Source organism: Homalodisca vitripennis, chromosome 2, assembly GCF_021130785.1.
Source record: "Homalodisca vitripennis isolate AUS2020 chromosome 2, UT_GWSS_2.1, whole genome shotgun sequence".
Classification (NCBI taxonomy): domain Eukaryota; kingdom Metazoa; phylum Arthropoda; class Insecta; order Hemiptera; family Cicadellidae; genus Homalodisca; species Homalodisca vitripennis.
This window is the reverse complement of record NC_060208.1, coordinates 19954132-19971823: the sequence shown is the minus strand read 5'-3', so window position 1 is coordinate 19971823 and position 17692 is coordinate 19954132. Positions and strand designations below refer to the sequence as shown.

Here is a 17692-nt window from a genome sequence, read left to right as displayed (position 1 = left end):
ACGGTGTAAAGCTGCAAACTAAAGACAGGGTCAAATATCTGGGTGTTACTTTCGAGAGGAATTGTGCCACATTTTAAGGATTATGCCAAAATGATGGAGGAGCAAGGGCGAGCAAGCGCAAGGTGCTTAGTTCAGTAGTGAGTTCAGTAGGGCCTACTGCTGTACGCCGCACCTATATGGCAAAGAGCGCTTCAGTACAAAAAATAAAGAAGAACTTAAAAGAGCTCAAAGAAGAATGGCTTTGCGCGTCTGCAGCGCCCATCGTACAGTTTCTACGGAAGCAGTTTTGGTTCTGGCGGGGACACTTCCAATAGATCTGCAGGCTGAGGCAAGAACCGAAACATACCGGGAAGGAAGTTGTAGGACAGAAGAATACATGGCCAAATGGCAAATGGAATGGAGCCAGGACACAGGGAAAGCTGGATGGACCAAACGCCTAATTCCCGACCTTAGAGCATGGGTCGATAGAGAACATGGAGAATGCAACTATTACCTCACGCAAGCTTTGAGCGGACACGGCTGCTTTAAGTCGTACCTAAAGAGGTTTCACTTGGCAGATGATGAGTTGTGTGATTACTGCACTGAGACTGACACACCGGAGCATACACTTTTTGCTTGCCAGAGATGGACTGCAGAAAAAAGGGAGGTAGAGGGAGTGATACATGGTGTGCTGACCGTGGATACATTAGTGCCTCTAATGTTAGACTCTAAAGAAAAATGGGAAGAGATTAACAACTACACAAGAAAAATAATGTAAGGAAAAGGATAAATATAGTATGATGAGATGCCCGATTGATACAGAGGAGTAGAAGAAACAGTCCCTTCATTTTGAAGCAATACCAACAAGGTGATCCCAAAGTGAAGCGGAGAAAGGGTTATTTTAGTGAGTAAGAATCCCACACTACCACCTACTACGGGCTAGGTGGTGCCAATGTAAGGTTTTTTCCCCCATCTCGAAAGAAAAAAAAACTATCAAATATATATATGGCACTCGTCGCCAGCTAAATTCAATAGTGATACTGTTTTACTACCATCGTTAATGTTATATGCAGGTATAACATATGTATCTATAAAATTGTTTAGTCCATCATTACAATGCTGTGCTATACTTCGGAAGAGACTGATGTGTCCTTTTAGTCCCAAAATCAAGAGAAGTCACCTTAGATCACGTGGAACTTATGTGCCAACGTTCAAGTATGGTGGACCTTCATGTCATTATCGCACAGACGAGACGGCAGGACAAAAAATGGCAAGACTTCAAATAGGACATGTCTTGTCCCTAATAAAACAATTTTTCTGTGGAAACGCATCTTTTTACATTTTAAACCTTTATTAAATTGTCCATTTTTCCTTATACGCTAAACGAAACCAAATATAGCATGCTTTTAATGACCTCAAACAATAAACGAGGTTTACGACTTTTGAACTTTCCATGTATAAAAGGTAATCATACCAGCCGATCAACATATTTATAAAAATATGAGCAAACATTGCCTTACGTGTTTTGTTGACCTATTGAACAAATAGCATGATAAAACAAATTATGTGTAAGTCTAATGAAAATTCAAAAGCTGTTTTACCTGAAGTGAACCTGACGCAAAAAGCTGGACAAAATATTCCTCCAGTTTCATTTTAACGATAGATTCGTTTAGCAAACCGATCGAGCCACAAGTCTCTGATTGAGCGATAGATGAAATTGAAAGGACTGGTGTCAAATGATGCAAAAACCTCAGGAATCTTACCACGGACATTTCAGCTTGAGATGGTCATGGTTGTTTTTTCCGAAGGGGCCGCGGGGAGAGGGGAAGGGGAAAGGAAGACCGAAAAGGAACTGTGGACCAGTGTCTGGTCGCGGCAAGAGCAGACTGGTGCGGTCGCTGACCAAGTCTGGATCGGCCTGTTATATGTTATACAAACGCGCCAACTCTGTTACAATGTGTAAGTTCGCGACCCTCCTTTTATCGGTGCTTGTATCGTGTTCGCAATCTAGGGGTAAGTGTGTATATTACTCATTCTTAAACCAAGTTTCCTCATTAAAGCCATTAGCAAATGGCAATTTACAAAGTGAAATAGATATTGTTTTTCATACATATGAATTTACTAGGAAATTACAACTCGAATCTTCAATAATGGCACAATGCATTAATCCAAAATCAATAATATTCTATAAATAATCTCAAAATAAAATAAAAAAAAAACATAAACGTAACAGCAATATAACAATGTACCAATGGCTTGTGTCAAGTCATTTGAATTTACTTTGAGCAAGTATGAATTCAATAAAATATGAAGTAGCGGATGTTTATTAGTTCCCTTAAATTGATTGGTGCTCTTTATGACTTGTAATACAAATATAACTTTGTGAAGTCGTAACTAAAATTTGTATATTTAACGTAATAAATACGTAATAATTCAACGTATAATAATTACGGTACAAAATAAATTATGAATACAAATTCGGCTGTTTAACTCAATAAATTTAATGTATGAGTAAGCGTACTTTAGATATGTAACATATTAGTTTTTTCAGTAATTTTATGACCATTATATAACATAAACATTTTAATGCACAAGTTCATGCTCACAGTACTAAATATTCAAACGAATGGGTACTTTTGGTCTTTGTATTTTTCTACGCACTTAAAGTCAATTGCAAACAAAATTATAATCCTAAAGTACATTTATGCATCGGAATTGTAATGCTTACGTCCACATTATATTAAAATTAATATAATTATTTAGGTGAATAAATAAAACTGACAGTCGTAGATATTGTAGAATTGAGAAATCACAAAACATTGTCAACATAATCATTAATTTGTTTATTACATAAAAGTAGTATGAACAAATATATATTTTGTAAATGTACTGTTACATCTTTGTTAAACATAAATATAACTTTAATAATTTAATGAAATCTGGTCCTTTATTTATAAATGTATGAGCTATTATTAGGTGAAAACCCACAACACAACGTTTAATATAGGTTAAATCTCGTAATCTAAATGTTAGGTTATTTATCCACCTGATGAAGAAATCAGATTGCAGATCTCGAAACGTTGTTTTCACTTAATGATTGAAAATGCCCCAAAAATGTTGGTACCTTCAAAAATCTTCCATCCCCAAAACAAACTTTAATCGAAGGGTGTATTAAATCAGATCAAGAAAGTAAAATATTAACAGTTAAAATATCATATTTTTGTAAAGCTTGTAACTTATATGCATTTATGTTAAGTTAACTCTCCTAATACTAGCACTGTATAACGTAGTACACTCATTGACTGCTTGTGTTTATTAGCATGTTCATAATTCCATGAACATATGAAATTGAACTAATAAATTCATTCGCCTGTAAGCAATTTTGCAGTATCTCAGTTGCAAATAACATCGCTTCAACAAAGGTATATTTGTATTCAACCAAATTTAATCAAAGCAAATGGTCAATTTTTTTAATTTTTTTTTTAAATCATCGCGTTTTAGGATTGATTAGGAAAAGAATTCATGCTTAGAATTCAAAAAACCGTCATCCAATATATCTGAGAAAACAATAACATTCTGAAACAGTGTATATAATTCTGACATTTAAAAGCCGTATTATTAAATAAAATCAATAGAGCATTATTGAGTTTAACTTAACTTAGACATTTTATGAACGGCTTTTAAGAGTATTTAATCATTAGCTTTGTTGTTAACATTCCTCAAATTGTTAATCCAAATTCTAAACAACCTGTAAAGTCACTACATAATTTTGTGTTTTAATAATTAAAAAGAAGAGTTCAATCTATTCCATTTCCCTTAAAATTTGAAATTATTGGTTTCCGACACAGTTGAATACTGGAAATGGTGTTGTTTGGGGTATTATGCCTATGGTCGCCATGTACATGTAAGAGGGAGAAACCAGCTAGAAGTATTTAACACTCTTCATATAGTTCAGACATTGTCCCCAGCTGTTCTACGGGAGTTGGTTACTTGAGTGACAAATGTCTGTCTGTCCGTCTGTCTATCTGTCTGGACCCTCCCATCGATCACACTCCCTCCCTTCCTCCCAATTAAAAACAGAAGCCTCCCTTACCTCCCTCGCTGCCAAGAGCGTGTTTTCGGTTACCGAAGCCTCATTTGCTCAATTATATCAGACAAGGAGGCGTTCTAATTTGAATTTATTTGAATGTTTTAAAATAAATCTGTGTAGCTCACTGTAACAATGGGTAAGACTGTAACAGAAAAGGTTTTGGAACTTTAACGTTATAATAAACTGAGCCACTTTTAAAAACAAAATTCTCCAAGTTTTGGGAACAAGTAAGGTTGAAAATTCCCCTACACCTTCTTGTAGATCTATCTGAAGTGTTTTAGCCATACAAACTTTAAGATGAAAAATGTATCTTTGGTCAATTCGCATCTTTTCACCCAGTGCTACTAGAGGATTCGGTGATGAACGAGTAGGATAGCGCTGGGAAAAAAGGTTCGGTGCAGATAAGATTTTGAACTGTACATATCGTACTCCAAAACCTGCGTGGCCACCACTTTACCTAAAAAAATTAATTAATATTTAGTTAAAATTTGTTGATTCCACGTAATATTTAGGTAAACTTTTCAAACGTAGTAATGCCACCACTACCTATACTTAATTTACAGTCTTAACTCCACGATTTAAATTCCTTAAACTTTTGAAGTTATCGTTACTTAATTTGGTCTTTACTAATTAATTTAAAGCCTTCACTTCTTAATTTAGAATCTTCACTACCTAATTTACAATCTTCACTACTTAATTTAGAATCTTCACTCCTTAATTTAGAGTCTTCACTACTGAGTTTAGTCTTGACTACTTAATTTGAAGTCTTCACAGTTTAATTTAGTCTTCATTACTCAATTTATATGTGTAACTACTTAATATGATGGTTATATAGGCCTAGAAAAAACACCCTTTAATCAGTACAGTAGAATATATTCAATGAATTCTTGTATTATGAATGAATAAATGTAAATGAATTTATCTCGTTGTTCGTATAAATTCATATCAGTGCTATTACATCAAGGTTCTTACTCTAACGAGCTTTAAATAAAATGAGAAAATGTTAATCTTAACTATTTTCTGGTTCACTTTTTGCTATACGAGATATATCATTTTAAAGATACTATTTATATACACCCTAAGGCATTTGGGACTTTAATGTAAACTATATTTGGTATTTATAATTAAATATATTAAGCGTTGAGACTTTTTCCCTTGAATAATTAGTAGTAATGATGTAAAAATAAAAGACATTTTATGCGTACCTTTTAAACAAGGCATGAGTACACCATACCACGTGACACGTAACAGACTTCGCTTGGAAAGTTTGAAATCAATTTTAAAATGTATGCTCATTCCATTCTCGAGATGTCCTGTGGACAGATAGACAGAAAATCGTACAGAAAAGAAATTTTGTCATCCTCCCCGCAGAAAAAAAGCAATTGTATCACGGCTTCAACGCCGGGACTCAGCCAAATTCCATGGTTCGACATGCACAATCATAGAAATCATTCTTGTCTATGTAGAAATGAAGTTTTAAAGCAAAATTCAAGTCTACTGATGAATCTTTTTTCGAGACATCTTGTGATGCGTTCACAACTTTTATCAAGATAGGTTTCATAGCAGGCTCAAATAATACCAGTTTCGGTGATGTAGGGAGGGTACTACACAGAAGTGCGCTGAAGTGAAATCTTGTCATCAACTTATAACATAGAATTTTCACTCTAGTATTATTATTTTTTTACTCTATAAATACAAAATTTTCACTTTAAATCTCATATGATTGTAATCAGTTTGTTAAAAAAAATATTTATCCTGATATTCTCTTTGTCGTCATAGTTACTCATAAGGCCAACATAAAAATATTCTCTAATGCTCAGCCAAATCTCATGGAATAACATGTACCATCATCTAACTCATTGCTGTCTATGTAGTACATTGTTTTTAGTCTTCATATAACATTTTTAGCCAACATGTCAGTTCGTTTTCGAGATATCGTGCAAACGTATATGCATAGAATTTTTCCAGCCCCTCGAGTGATAAAGGTTCACTAACGCTCAGCCACTTAGATCATTGAAAAACTGTATGACCAAAAATAAGGATTACATTTTTTTATTGTAAGTTCTTATGCGATGAAAATCAATATGGCAGCCATTATGATCGACTCTGAAATTCTTTGGAATACAAGACCTTTAATTATTTGCTGTAGACTACCAGAACATTTCGTGTATTTATAAAATAAAAATGACATTTTTAACACGTCTTAGTAAATAAAACAAATAAGTAATGTAATTAATTTTTAGCATTCGAGTACGCCAAAGTTAAAAACGGTTGGATTGTTGAAACTTACTCTCGTTAAAACTTCAATCGTTGGCAGAAACTCGAATAATTATTTTGTTAGGTGACTTTTTCATGAATTTAAATATTGTGTTTGAATTATTCCTTTCATAAAAAAGTAATTAGAACGTTATGGATGACGAGCTTTTGTTAGTTATTAAAATTGACACACTACAAACAAAATAACTGTACATACTTTTACACATAACTACTGTTTTATTCATTCTACAATTGCTTTATATGGCATACCATTATGGGTGTTGCAGAAGAACCTGTAACCAGTGATTCCTGCGGTGTCCTGGAGAGAGAAGTGTCCTTGGCAGATCTCAATACTGAGATCCTTCATCCTCCACCTCTCACAGGAAAATGGGTGTCTCAGAGGTATGATCCTTATAGACCTTAAAACAAAATTGAGGTAAAGTTAATGAATAGGCTAACGAGGAAATAATGGGGGATTTTGCATATATCTTTGTGTAAGTCTACTTCTGAGTGGAATTTGGGACAATCTAGAGTTCATTTTAGGGTGTTTGTGAATTTTAATATGGTATGGGGTCTCAAGGTTTAACTTGATATAAATGTCATTGAATCATGTCAATGATGGCATGATAATACTTTACAAACTTGTTTAGAAAATGTACCAATAAGCGAAAAATTATTAGGATTTGCGAAAAATAAGGGCATTGGTCAAAATAATTTCAATCAGTAATATTGAATTGAATTTATTCCAACAGCAATATGTACAGTTATTATCAAGATACAATCTTTGGAAAGACTGACCACTTTTCAAAGTAGCGTGGCCAGTGAGAGTACTTAAATTACAAGTATCTTATCTGCGTCCAGGTAAGAGTTCAATTGTTTCATCAGGGCTACTCTCTGTGGCGTCCACATCAGGCACAGCTGATAAGGCTGATATACTACTGCTGATCCAAAACACTACCAAATTAAAATTAAATGTAGAAGAAAACTAAGCTCTTCTTGAAGTACAACTTGTACCTTTTACTCTAAAATACTTTTATTTATTTACTCATAACTGATTTTCCTTTCTATATCATAAAATATGGTTATCTGTTGAAAATGAACTACATGAACTAAAAACAAAACTTGGTAAGAAAATATAGAAAAGAAGTAAGAAAACTTCAAAAATAATTCATCATAAGTATTCGAATTATCTGTTTATTCCAAGTATCTATTAAGTTAATAATAACAAAGGTCTGAGTTGCTCGTCCATACCTGAAGCCCTACTTCTCCTGATGTCCACCAACCAGGTCGAATACAAGGTTTATGGACTCATTAATACAGATTCTTTCTCAGCGGGGTCATATCGCGACTCATCTTGGTCCCATAAACATGACCCCGGCCCGTTACTGTCCAAATTTGGTTTGTGGGGAGCTCCCCCGCGGAGAACCTACCTGCCCGGATTTATGTCGTTGTGATCGGCAGACAGCTTCACCATCACCGTTAAGGACGTAGCTAGCGAGGGTGTCCAAGGGGGTCTGAACCCCCCAAATTTAAAATGTTGTAAATTTTTTTATAAAACAATTATTATTATTTAAATAATTCAGTATTAACCATAATGGCTCTTACTTTATTACCAAATTAGTTTAAAATCATTTTACTTCGCAGCCTCTTAAAGCCCGACTTATGTTTATATGACTGTCTTTACGAGCTCTATTAGGAAGTGTCTCGACAGTATATTATGTGATAATATATATTTCGGTTTTGAAAGTGTTAGAGACAGTTCCTGTGTCGACATGTACTGCTGAAAAAGATCCTTCTCAAAATTGAAACAACATTTGGAATGAGCGGTTGACTGCACTTATCTTACTCTCTGCCCACTATGGGAAAATATTAGTATCTCCAGAGCAAGTAGTAGATACCATGGCTCAGAAGTCAAGACAAATTTTACTTTTGTAAAAACTCTTTTACAAAATATAATTTATCAATATACATTTGTATACTACGTACTGTGTTTGCAGACAATAAAAGCATCTTATTTGTAATTACTTTACTACATAAGGCAATTAAATTTCAATTATTAATTCTACACAGCCTACTAATCAGAGCCTCCACAATTATGAGTATCAATCGTAAATGCAATCTATTCAAAGACGTAAAAACTTTGTGCAAAATTTTACTTCTTAAATTTGAAAGTTTAAAAATTTTGAACTTTGCCGGGGGAGGCCCTAATTTTTGACCGCTCACTATTCTTTCCTTGGCTACGTCAATGAGCCGTTTGGTGAATTTAGTAGAAAATACAAGTAATCTTTCCTCCCTACTTTGTAAGAAGCTACGTATTCCTTATCAAAAATATTCGAAGGTCCTTTTATTCTCTGGGAAGTAGGTAAAAGAATGGATCTGTTCTAACGTTGTAAATACAAGATTCACTACACTACATGTTGCGTAACAGTCTTCGCTGAAGTTGCATGCAGAATTGCAAGCCTATTGCTAATTTCATTAGTCTATATGCATAATTATGTTACAAGTTAAATTGTCGTATGATCGTACACAGTTTGTTTACAAATGTAGCTATTCTATGATTTCCCATTGCAATAATTTTGCCGGTAAGAACAATGTAAACATTTTTACTAATACTCAGCCAAATTCCAAGCAGTGAAATGCACCATCATCGAACTTAATGTTGCCTTTATGGAAATAAAGCATTGTGCAAAATTTGAAGTCAATGGGACGGTTCGTTCTCAAGATGTCGTGCGACAGACAGACAGACAGACATAAATTATATTTTTCCATCCCTCGACTGGCTGATGCTCGCCCAATTAACACACATCTTCCATAATACACGTATTAATAATATAAGCGAACTGTACTTACATATTGAAAATATATATTGTGACGTACAGAGAATGATAAAAATATCCTAAGTTAAACTTCAAAAGAAAGAAAAAATATTGACAACAAATAGATCTATTGAGCTTAAAATATCCGTGAAGTCGTTGCGAATGTTATTTTCAGCTACGGTAAATTGTTGTGTCTGCTCTAATTATACACAACAGTGGTGATGCTAGTGGGTTGCCATTGTTTATTATTCCGTCCCAAGGCCAAACATTAGCTTTCTCGTACATCTCTCAACAAACCGTTTAAAGTCTTACAAGGTAAAAGAATATGAGATGAAAGTTATCCAATGTAGCTGAAAGTTCGACTGTCTGCACGATAACTCTTGATGAACAGGACTTGGTGAATAGGTTCCTCTTGGGAAGAATCCCATTGATATTGGGGTCGAATCGAAAGAGAGGTCCGTCCGTCCGTCCGTCTTTGCGAAAACTCTGGAAAAAGGAATTGGTACATAGGTTCCTCAACCAGCATATCTCAGCATTTACTCCATATGCTAATTGAATCGATTTGTAGTAACGAGATCTTCATCAGCAGAAAGTAACGTAGGCTACTCACTAGGACTACTCTGCAGTAGTATCTTTTGCTGTTTAAGCTTTGCAAACATATTTAAAATCAGGGTATATTTAGAGGATAGTTAGAAATGGGGCGGAAGATACTGGATCGTGCCAACAGTGTAGCTGTATCCTGGATTTTATACAGAGCCACCCAATCCTACAATATTATACTTAATCGTTGATGAAAGGTGGAACAAGTTCTTCTCGATTTTCCTACAGAAAACCTCGAGTAAAAGCTATATGGTGTAAAAGAAGACGGGAAATGTGGATCAAAGCGTCTGGAAATAGTTTCGTAGGTTAAATTCAATAATGCATTCTTCTTGTTAATATGTCTCGCTTCACTTCCTACTTTATCAATGTTTTCCACCATAAACTTCTATATACGAGTACTATGTTGGAATTTTTTTATTTTAACAATTCCTGATTTAATATCTCTGCTCATATGCATAAGAAACACCATGGTCATCTTCCAAAATCTGATTTATATAGTTATAATATAATTTCCTAGACGTGCAGGCACTTTATCCAAGGAGATAATGTGTATAAATAAATTTAAAGTTTATTTCTACACATTGATATCATAAGATCATGAATATTCAATAAACAAATTCTAATGAAACCTTTGTAACTATCTCAGCCAAATTCAAAACTGGTTTTAGAGTTTTATAAGATGAGCGATGTGAGTGATGAGTTTCATTTGAGTTTAGAAAGTAAAAATGAAGAAACACGAGTTTTGACCGTTTTATTTTACAGGGGAAAGAGAATCCTAGTCCCTTATAACCGATACTCAAACACCGTAGCGTAAAAATTGAAAATCATAAGATTAAAGGAGAGGTCATTATCAGAAAATTGAAAGAGATATCTAGTTTAAACATTTGTAAAGAAAATTATTAGCATGTAGTAGGGTTAGTTGAAAAATGATGAAATGCTTTCCTGCTCTGAAGACTTGCCCAAATACTGATTGAAGAGAAAAAGAGATCAAGAGTGCGAGAGGGAGAGGTCTCGTATCTCTTCAGCAGCAAGATTAGACCTTGGATAGGACCTTGCACTCTGACGACATTCCGGCAGTGAGGTGCCTTGTATAAATAATGCAGTGGGTATAAATACTTTTCATTGGTGTATTGTCCATTCTCATGGCTTCCTCGAAACTGGGTCTGTCAGGAATAAATTGTAGCCTATCGCGATGCCCTGCAAGCATTGTCTCCTGCTGCGCTAAAACACCAGCTGCTGACAGTATTAATGTGGCTGTGCGCTGTGGAGATTATTTAGGGAGTTAATGGAGATTGATAGACAATTAATAGAGTCTTGGTGTAAATGAGATCTGTGGAACATCACTATGTACACCATTCTCATCAGGAGAGAGGATGTCCTAGACAGCGATTATGACTTGTTGGAACAAAATATTTTTTTTATGGATCAAGTTTTCATCTATATTTATTTATATATTTTAATAATAATAATTGTCGTTTTACTGTATGGGATCTCAATGTAGTTAGCCAAGTACTGTAACAAATAAGTTAATGCAGCTATGGTGGAAAGGGGTGATTCAATGAGAATGTTGAGTTCAGCTCCAGCTCACCCTTCAATTAGTACACCGTCTGAAATCTGACGCTGACACAGACTCCCCAGCTGTCTGTACAGATATAAAAAGGTCGGCGAAGAAGAAGCTCTAAAAGTTTCGTCATCACAATCATAGAGTATAAAACCGAGTGTAATCTAGGTGAAGAGATGTTCTCATTGTCTCATCAAGTGCCCAATAAGTTCTGCGATGTTTTAAACACAATTCCAAGCAAGGCGGAGCAATCGGTTTTAACGTAGCTATGGTCCATTCATTTCCAATTTGTAACATGTAGGTGACGATTCTTCAAAAATTGAAACACGGCGTTTCGAAGATTTGCATCTGCCACTTCTTCAAGTGCCAACAACTAAACATGTGTTTCAGCTAATCAATCATCTTGTTATTTCTCAACTAACGCGGTGCTGTGTCTTAGGTAACTTTGTTTGTAGGGTAACTTTGATTTTGTTTTGAAAATCAACATGTGTTTGAATGTTTAATCTTTGCATGCTTAACCTAATGCATAATCTAGGATTTTTCAATTGAAGAAGAGAGCAGGTGTCAGTTCTCTAAAGGTTACTTTTCTTTGCTTATAAAACATAACACAAGTGGGAAATATCAGTAGTCTTGTTTACACATAAGAGGACAAGTTATTGGTACACAATACATTATTATTAGGATAACAACTCAAACTTAGAGTTTTAATGTGAAATATAAACAGCTGATCGTTATTGCACAGCTGAGCGTATGTTTGAAGTTCCTTATCTAATACTTAAGGACAAATCTTCTATGTAAATAAAAATGAATTTCCGTTCGTTAGTCTCGCTAAAACTCGAGAACGGCTGAACCGATTTGGCTAATTTTGGTCTTGAAATGTTCGTGGAAGTCCAGGGAAGGTTTAAACGATGAGAAAATATAACAGAATTCCAAGGAAAATACTAAAAACGACAATTAGATTTTCCCATACAAAGTATTCTTACCTGTCAAACGTTTGATTAAATGTTCATGTATCCATAATTAGTCTGTGTTGGGTGAGTTCAGAAATATACATTGAAATTCGCAGACCCGATGTTGCCAAATTAACTACTTTATAGCTAGATCATCTATAAAATATTCCTTTTGATCATTAAAGTAAAAAATAAATAATTTAAATAATACAAGTTTAACTTAATTTAATTTAACAGCTGTAACAAATACAAATTACGAAGTGTCTCAGTATCATATGTTTACTTACTACTGCATGCAATTTTGGGTAAAAAAGCTGTCGCCATTATAGGTTAACATTATTAGTGCAAGAAAACATTAATATCAGATACTGCTTACAATGCCGAGAAGAAAACGACTAACAATAGGTCGTCGAAATAGATGGAATGTGCGGCGAGCTACCTCACGCGCTAATCGCACTGATGACCAGCAAGAGACTGATAATGATAACAGCCGTATTGGTATGGCACATTTGCGTTCTACAGTAAATCAGAATGAAGTGGATAAACAAAGAACGCAACGAGTTCGGGGACATGGATCACAACAGCAGCGAGCCCGGGAAAAGGAAATTGACCGATTCCGCAAACGCAATGCTCCTGTGAACCTAGAACGAGCAGCATTCTCCTACGATCCAGAAATCGATTATAGTGCCGACAAATCTGTAACAATTGGGGAAATGTCAATCATTTGTCAACATTGTAAAGCATTAAAAAAACAGCGGTGAATCTGCAGGTTTATGTTGTGCTGGCGGTAAAGTAAAATTGCCACAATTGGTCCCACCACCTGATCCGTTATACTCATTAATTTATGGGATGGAAAATGACTTTATACACTTCTTGGCCAACATACAAAAATATAACAACTGTCCCAACTGCAATGTTTTTTTTATTATTAATTATTGTGGCATTGTTCAACAGCTGCGGTGTAGAAGGCGCTGTATTCATTGAATGTTGAACAGTTCTAAGATGCCATAGCATGGCCTATACTATGATGATGATGCCTTTATAAAGTTACCGGTTCTGCAATACATAATTAGGGTTTAAATTAATATGGTTAAGTGGTAAGTGAAACGAAGTTCACCGGGTCAGCTAGTGTTAGATAAATGAAGGATTATAATGATATTATGTAAATTGATTTAATTGCTCTCCAGAAAGTATACAGTAATTGGGGCACAAGGAATAACTTAATCTGAGGTGTGACGATTTTGAGAATATGAACGTAAAAAAGTACCGAATATATTTTTTAATTAACAAATGTATAATATGTAGATTTGTAAAAATATGCCTCCTTTACATTTTACTGCTTATAATTACAATGGGATTTTTTTGTAAAATACCGATTAACGGGTGGTGGGGGGAGGAGCGATCAAGTAATGCATCTGAAAACTAAAAAGAGTTCATAAGTTATAGAAACTACTTAAATTATTTTAGTGGATAAAAAAAGAGATAAATTAGTAACAAAGACAATACAATCTGATAGTATCATTTTTATTATCAGAAATATCTCGTTTTCCCTTTGCACTATTATTATTATGTACAGATGTCATAACAGAAAGGATAGAACCAGAAGTCACACTGGATCACTGCTATTCATAGCACATCCTATGGCCAAATGTTGGAACTAGTGTTGGGACACTAGCGAACTCTGTTGACAGCTCCTAGTTATTAATCTCGCCTTGGTTTGAATTATTGCCTTTAGATGTGGTAGTGACATGGATTTATTAGTTTTTTATATTGTACATAAACGAATATAAGAAACGTAACCTTCACCTATTCAAGAGAAATGTGACGTTGATTTATCCCCCTTAGATAACGAGAAGCATTGATTAAGATTTGCATTGTGGATAGCAGTGCCCTACAGCCAGTTTTAACATAATTTCCATCTTACTACCTCGCTATATTGCATTCATGCTGCTGCCGCCCGCCACATTGTGTTCTAAATCTCTCTGGAACTGGCAAGGATGTAGAGTAGGTTATGTTGAAATTTAATTTGAGGGATTTTAACTCTAAGCTAACTAAGAATTGAAGACCCAACAACTCTTCCCCAACAGATGTGAGGTGAGACCTGGACCAGAGTTCTTGCTGCGTAGTCACACGTTCCTACCCAACGGAACTTTCCATCTGATAGAGTTCCACTATGGCGACGAGTCCTGCTCCCAACCACTGTACTCGTTGTCAGGATACGGTCAGTTCTGGCCGCGAGGACGATCCTGGCTCGCGCCTGGTGGTACCGACGTCGACTACGCCCTTGCCCGGGTCACCGTCACGGCCCACAATACCGAGGTAAGTCCGTGAAGGACACATATTTGAATGATTTCAGCGTCTACTGAAGAATTCACTGAGTCATAAGGTTTTGAGAATAAATTCCTTGCACCTTGAGTTTATTACAGTGGTTCAAATGCCACTTTTCAAATCCAACAATTCTAGAAAACCTATAAAGGAATATATATTAGAGTTTTGTGAATATATATATATATAGAATATATATTCAATTGTGTGCCACCTCCTGCCTGCTTTGACTGGAGAGGCTGGTTCAGAGCTGGCCAACCCTTCTTACGGGGGGAACATGACTTTAAGATTAGTGCTCCAATTCTTCCTATATAAGAGGCGACCCCTACCCCCCTATTCAATTAACAAGAGTCACTAACTATTCAAAATACAGTAAGAAGCATCACAACCCGCAAGGTTCACTTCTGGCTGGTTTATACCCTCCAGTTGAACCTACCACTGGGCACAACAAAAACCGATGTGTCACTTAAATCTGGGTAATTTTATGGATGCCCAGAAGCGCCACATCACTAACCGCAAATGTTGAGATTTGGGGGTGCAAACATAATTCCCTAGGAGGGGTTCGTTCCCTAAGTATCAGAGGTTCTTGCTAGCCTAAACAATTGTGTGCCACCTCCTGCCTGCTTTGACTGGAGAGGCTGGTTCAGAGCTGGCCAACCCTTCTTACGGGGGGAACATGACTTTAAGATTAGTGCTCCAATTCTTCCTATATAAGAGGCGACCCCTACCCCCTAACCTTACTCATCCTCAATATCCTATCACTCCGGAAGCAGTGCTAAGGTTCTTACAGGACTAAGTGCAATTTATTCGCTTCTTGTCCTAAGAGAACAAAAAAAGAAGCATCACTATTCAAACAAAAGTTATCATCAATCCCGACTGCGAATTAAAAATCATCACCCTCAAAATGTAGTATTGAAAAGTTGGTTTCAAATATCCACTTGTATGGCTTAAGTTATACTACTAATATTGTAGGCTACCTAATATCTCAAAGCGTATAATATGTTAGATGGCAGAAAACCTGGCATCCAGGATCAACGCCACTTGTCCCGGCCAAGTACGGAGAAGATGGCGTCCTTACCGAGAGCACGTCATCCTCACTCAACCAGAGCACTGGGGTCCTGACAATTTGTCGCCTCTGGTCGCCTTCAACTCCTTCAGGAAAAGGAATCCCTTGGCTATCAATTCTCTTGGTAAGCTGTCGAACGTCAGTTTATATTTGACAATACATTTAACATTTTCACAACAGCTTTTCTTATTTGACGATCACTGTTTAGGGAAACACAAGGCGAATTTGATACCGCCTGAGATAATGCAGTGTTTATCTGCTCTGCACGCAACTTTCTATGAAGTTCAGTTGGTGAGGGTTCAGCGGCGACCCCATGGACCTCCGGATCCCCGCCCTCTCTCGCGCCGCCCCTGGCTGGAGCTACTCTTAGGGGATGTTCAATCTAGCTCTGGCCAAAGCTCCAACTATCGACCCACCTCCTTCCAGACTCCTCTCTTGCGTACAGACCAGGTATGGAGGATCCCGTCTTGTTATTATTGTACAAAAAATTATTTCATTTGGAATTCCAAAAGTACTTTCATTAAGGTGCTACAAAATGTCAATATCATCACTTGGTGTGATTGAGGAAACATTTAGTGAAGGAATCATTCCGTACGAAGGACGTAGCCAGCAAGGGGTCCCCCACATTTTTTCAATTACTTTATAGTAAACGAATATTATTATTATTATTTAATTAATTCAGTATTACTGAAATGTACTTATGAAAGATCGTTCTCAACAAAGAAACGGGTTAAGAACTTTTTAAGGAACAAAATTGGGCCTTACTCTCTGTCCACTATAGGAAAATATCAGTTGTCTGGACCCCACCCCCCTCAAATTGTTTCTTGGCTACGTTCTTGTTCCGGACATTTACCATCGTTCAGTGATACTAAAAATCAGTAACACTACGTTTCGAGACCTGCAATCTGATCTCTTCCTCATGTTGATGACTAACCTAACACATAACTACGATCTAGGTTTAAGTGAAAAATCACACCAGAGCGTTGTGACACGCATAAGTCAGGTATCACAACAACCATGTCGTGTATAACCTTCATGCACACTAAAACATTCACTTCATGAAAACAAAACACTAGTTTTTAAAAGACCATGGTATTAATTGGAATGAATAAGTCAGGAAAATCGTTTCTTTAAAAAGACATTAATGGAGGCTTTATACATTCAACTAACAGACCAACCGATAGTTGCAAAGTTCTCCGTTTATCTCATAAATTTCCCTTTGGATTTCGTTTCGTCTAAGTGGTTACGAACTATTTGGATACTATCCAAGATATGGTGACTCCGAAGCCACCTCTGGAATTCTCCTTGCTGCCAACTCCCTACTAACTGTTCTTTCTGACCTTGCGGAATGCTCATCTATTTCCATCTGCCTAAAGCATCCACACCTGTTTAAATAATCCGTCTAAGGCTTAATCCTGGATTAATTAATTGTGTGAACATAAAAGATCTTGTTAATGATAGTGTCTAGTTGTCATATGGAAAATCCGGAGTTGTGTATCTATTACATGTACCAGACACTTTAAAAAAATTTTTAAATCTAACTCTAAATATTTGTATTGTACTCATGAAATATAAAAACAGCGTAAATATAAAACTTGTTTTGTAACTGAATAACAATAATTATGAATAAAAAAGGACATATTTTTTATAATTTAATAAGTATTTTTATTATTTAGCATCTTTATTTATCTTTGAAATCTTAGTAATCAGCTATGACCATTATCTCTTGCCAATGGCGCAGTGTAGCGGGTACAACGGTTATCGCAGGATAACCGGATCAAACAACGTCGAGCCTGGCTGCTGCTTGGATGGGTGACCGCTGAGAGATCCTGTCCTTGCCAGCAGCCCGCCTGCCCGGCCATTGGTGGTGGTTCGGAAGTCACCTTTATGCCGTTGGTCCCCAGGTTAAGTGTTAGAGACAGCCCTAACTTCACCTGGTAAAATAATACATCTTTACTTTTACTTTACTTTACCTCTGATCGGTCTGGGATGATGTGCACTTCGTTTGGATTTAACTCCTCATTAGTTTTACCATGTAACTTCCAAGTG

General features: G+C 36.1%; 1 protein-coding gene across 1 annotated transcript in view; it reads left to right on the top strand.

The window, feature by feature from the left end:
* The first annotated feature begins 235 nt into the window (after positions 1–235).
* Positions 236–17692, top strand: part of LOC124355550 (protein APCDD1-like) — a 29761-nt gene continuing 12304 nt past the window's right edge. Inside the window, exons 1-6 of the mRNA XM_046806714.1 lie at positions 236–646; positions 1788–1992; positions 6613–6727; positions 14340–14571; positions 15584–15767; positions 15852–16093. Of these exons, the coding sequence (XP_046662670.1) occupies positions 236–646; positions 1788–1992; positions 6613–6727; positions 14340–14571; positions 15584–15767; positions 15852–16093 (1389 nt within the window). The remainder of the gene's footprint in view (positions 647–1787; positions 1993–6612; positions 6728–14339; positions 14572–15583; positions 15768–15851; positions 16094–17692) is intronic.